The sequence below is a fragment of the Cyprinodon tularosa genome, unplaced genomic scaffold (assembly GCF_016077235.1).
Source record: "Cyprinodon tularosa strain WSP-4 unplaced genomic scaffold, ASM1607723v1 ctg107, whole genome shotgun sequence".
NCBI classification, from domain to species: Eukaryota; Metazoa; Chordata; class Actinopteri; order Cyprinodontiformes; family Cyprinodontidae; genus Cyprinodon; species Cyprinodon tularosa.
This window is the reverse complement of record NW_024037860.1, coordinates 4,717,585-4,721,697: the sequence shown is the minus strand read 5'-3', so window position 1 is coordinate 4,721,697 and position 4,113 is coordinate 4,717,585. Positions and strand designations below refer to the sequence as shown.

General features: G+C 35.4%; 1 protein-coding gene across 2 annotated transcripts; it reads left to right on the top strand.

Annotated features, from left to right (window-relative positions):
- Positions 1 to 721: 721 nt before the first annotated feature.
- On the top strand, positions 722 to 1,679 carry LOC119785652 (hepcidin-like). 2 transcript variants are annotated; one of them, XM_038288415.1, is made up of 4 exons: positions 722 to 881; positions 968 to 1,045; positions 1,230 to 1,375; positions 1,407 to 1,679. In XM_038288415.1, the coding sequence occupies exons 1-3, from the start codon at positions 795 to 797 to the stop codon at positions 1,326 to 1,328; spliced, it is 264 nt and encodes an 87-aa protein (XP_038144343.1). In that variant the 5' UTR covers positions 722 to 794; the 3' UTR covers positions 1,329 to 1,375; positions 1,407 to 1,679. The 2 variants fall into 2 exon arrangements, with proteins under 2 accessions (XP_038144343.1, XP_038144335.1); XM_038288407.1 differs by having other exon boundaries at positions 1,230 to 1,679.
- The last annotated feature ends 2,434 nt before the right edge of the window (positions 1,680 to 4,113 follow it).

The window sequence follows — 4,113 nt, the reverse complement described above, 5'->3', positions numbered from 1 at the left end:
AGTTACAGCAACCTTGAAAAGATTTGATGGATGGATCCAATTTCCTACAATTTCATGTGAAACATTGCAGAAAGCTTGACAGCAAAGACAGACCACACTGGCAAAATTTGTGATTAAAAAATGTATATATTGTGCATTCCGTGATATAATTTCTGTGATTTTTTTTCGGTAAATCAAGTTTTGATGAACTAAAAGTTCTTCTGATTTTGTAAATATTTAACTTAATTTTAAAAAGAGCCGGTTATCCTGAGACCAAAGACCTGATAAGTTTATCCCTAAAAGACCTGACACCATCATGAGATCTGACAATGTTTCTGCCTGAGACCTGAGGATGTGCTAAAATGTACACTGTACATTTGCATTAAATAGAAAAAAAGCTATTTAACAGCTTCCAAATCTAATGACTATTACATGCCAAAGTGCTAGGTACTCTTTAATAACACTTTTTAAAAGAACATATAGTAAACTACATAAACAGTTCTCCTATGTATTATTTAAAAGATGTATGCATACTTGTTTGATCCACTGTACGTTATTTTAAACAGGGCAGTAATGAAAAAGTTGTATTTCTAAATGTGCTGCTTTTGCAAAAGTGAAATTATGCAGCTGAACTCTTCATGTTTGCAATGCTTTTGAAAGATCTTACTTCTGCTCTGTCAATCACAGAGTGGAAATACCTCATTGCAACACCAACCCAAGTAGGTATAAATAGCAGCCCTTTTCTCACATTCAGACATCAAAATCTAAGCAACCTCACTTGATTTTGAAGCTCCAGCTGGACCAACACTCCCAAAATGAAGGCTTTCACTCTTGCGGTTGCTGTGGCCATCATGGTGACTGTCATCGGGATCCATGAGGGATCCGCTGACCTGATCATTGAAGTAAGACCATTAAAACTTTAATTTTTAAGTTTATAATAGCTATAATATTTTCATGCTTGCTCTAAAATATAAAACATCTTTTACAGGGTGCTGAACTGATGGATGGACTGGCCAATGGCAGCCCAATCGCTGAAGGTGAAGACATGCCAGCGGACTCCTGGAAGGTCAGTCAAGTTAATAAATAAACAACATCTATATATCTATAAATCATATATTTCTGGATATTTTTCTGCTATATTGCAGGTGGGGTATATTTTGTCAAACAGAATGTGGAATGAAAAGTTTCTTAAATTCTAGCCGTGAAACATTCTGTATCTGAAATGACACAAAATATTTTTATTTCTTCAGATGCCATATGAGAGAGCTCAGGCACAACGCCGTCGCTGCCGATTGTGCTGTCGTTGCTGCCCTGGAATGAGAGGCTGTGGCATCTGCTGCAGATTCTAAAAAAAAAAGTCTGAAAACAGCAAGAAGATACATCAACTACAGGAACAAAATACAGAAATTCTTAACATTTGGTTATTTTTAAATGTAGTTGAATATATCATTGCTTTTTAAGGATCGAAGTTGTTTTGACGCTTTCAGTGTAATGCTTATGTATTTTGTTTTACTTTGGCATTCAAATTATTTGCAAATATCCAAAAAGTACACACCAAAAGGTGTTACCAGAGTAAACTGTATTGTTAATGCTTTAAAAGTATAACAATGATGTTTGGACTCAGTGTTTGGATAATAAATGTGTTAACTTGATCCAAGGAATAACTTTTGTTGTCATAATAAATCATACCCACCAATTAAGATTCATGTGAACTTTGAGTTTTGCTTTGATAATAGTTTGCTTTGAAATAATGTTTGCTTTGATAATAGTTTGCATAAAACAACAACAGTTTGTAAAGATTATATTGAGGCTTGCTATTCACAATATATTATACAGCAATGAGGCATAAGCAAGGAATACTGTTAAATAAATGGGAGAAGAAGGGGAAGTAATGGAGGAGGATAAATACCTTGGTGTTTACCTGGACAACAAACTTCAGTGGAGACGAAACTGTTAAACCGTTCACAAAAAAGGACAAAGCAGACAGGAAGCTTAGTTACTTTAGCCTTTGCAACAAGGTGCTGCATATCCTGTCTGTTGCAGAGTGAAATCTCCTTTACCATCATCTACTAGGGTAACAGCATCAGTGCAAAGGACAGAGAAATTCAACAAGCTAATAAAGAAAGCTCTTTTCTAAGAAATCCTCTAGGACCTCATAAGATGATTTTACAAAGAACAATTCCTCATGAAATGAAGAGCAATTATAGACAACAGCGAGCGACTTCTTCAGAAGATTGTTAAACACATTGTTTTCAATATTAGGCTTCTCTAGATCTAGTGCAAGACAGACTGCTACCAGAGATACTTCCTATTCACATCTACAACAACTCGCGAAAAGAAAGTCAGATGAGATTCTTCAACATTAATATTTGATTCATACATACATTATTTTTTGATTTAATTGAATTTCGAGTGGCAAAAACCATGCCAGCCTTGGTCGTTACAGAATTTCCTCTAAATTTTAGTTGTAATATTGAAGTTTCACTACTTTGCACCCAAGGAGATGTGAAGCCGTACATTTAGGTTCATAGACTGTTCACACTGGGGTGTGATAATGGACATTAAAACCAAGGAAGAAAAAACTTTTTAAAATAATCTAATCATGCATAAAGACCCACATTGACAGCTGTATGCCGAATGGTGAGGTCAGAGTTAACTGTGAACTGTTTCAACATTTATGAGAACATTTCTCTTTCCACACCTAAAATCACACATTATTGATTGAAAATTAAGGTTTTTGCTTTAGAAAATTGGCCTGCATGGTGGAGCAATTTGTGACGCTTGCAGCACTCTTGCCAAAAAAGATTCTGCACTGCTGAAAACTGAAATCTAAACTTTCTGAAATCTAAAATAAGAAAAAGTAATTGCATTGTCTTATTTAAAATGCATTCTAGCTAATTATTTCAAGAATAAAAATACTGATTCCTTTGGCAAATCATATTATATTTCTTCTCGAATTAAGGGTAAATACACTTAATTTAAGACAGCTTTAGACCTGAGTCCCCCGCCCAAGAAGTAATCAAGTTTTTTATAGCTTCTGTTTTGATGTTTGATGTTGACATAAAAAGGCTAAGCGTAAAGAAAACTGAGATTATTCGCATATTAAGGTTATTTTCGACTTTGATCGGTATTATTAATAATTTTTTGTGTCTGTATTTTATTTGCACATTGAGTTGGTGTCTAATAACGAGTTTATAAGTGTTTGACAGTAAAGTCCACACATTTCTGTTAAAGTCATGTCTATTTAATGCAAAAAAGAATTTGGCTGCCATAGGTGACAAGTTCAAAGCTTTGTCAACCATCCATTGAGGTGCAATTTACATACATTAAAAGGAAATGTATGTTTTGTGAACAAAATATGAAGATGATAAAAATTATGGAATTCATTTGTTTCATAAATGCAAACAGTAATGCAGTATTTTTTTTTACCGTTAAGTTTTGCTAAATATAAGCTTCATGACTTTAAATTTAGGGGAACGTTGACTACATTGCATCTAGTGAAAAAGTGAAAACCCTTTGGGAAACTCCTCCAACTCCCATTGTCATTGTGACACAGCACACACAAGTGAATGCCTCACCCGTGCAAGGGGGCAGCCCTCAATGGCGCCCCAAGGGAGCAGTGTGGCAGGACGGTACCATGCTCAGGGTACCTCAGTCATGGGGGAGTGCGCTGGTTAATTACTCCCCCCACCAACCTGGCGGGTCGGGAGTCGAACCAGTAACCTTTGGGATCCAAGTCTGACACCCTAACCGCTCACCCACGACGTAAAATTCAACTGTCCTAGTACTGGTTCTCGTTTCCATCCTTGAGCAAAATCAATAGCAGGCACGGCTGTAACAAAACTCTGGAATGGATTTCATTACAAAAATATAAAATGTGTAAAAAAATGAAGAAAACCCCCAAACCATGACGTATATATTAAAAGTATAGGTAGAACAAGAATCAACAGATTTAGAAAACATAATAGAAAAAGGATTTTTGTTTTTCAAAAAATTTGTGTTTAAAATCCCTGAAGGGTTGTCTCCACTGGAGCATGTTTCAAATACTGGTTGTTTACATATCACAATCCTATGTAAACTTAAAGTTAAGGTTACAATATAAATGCCCCTTATCTTATCTGCACATACAAAACT

Bases quoted from the DNA above. Each gene is read 5' to 3' on its own strand.
- LOC119785652 (XM_038288415.1), top strand. From the start codon at position 795: ATGAAGGCTTTCACTCTTGCGGTTGCTGTGGCCATCATGGTGACTGTC. The intron at 882-967 runs GTAAGACCATTA...CATCTTTTACAG, and splicing joins CCGCTGACCTGATCATTGAA to GGTGCTGAACTGATGGATGG. The intron at 1,046-1,229 runs GTCAGTCAAGTT...TTATTTCTTCAG, and splicing joins TGCCAGCGGACTCCTGGAAG to ATGCCATATGAGAGAGCTCA.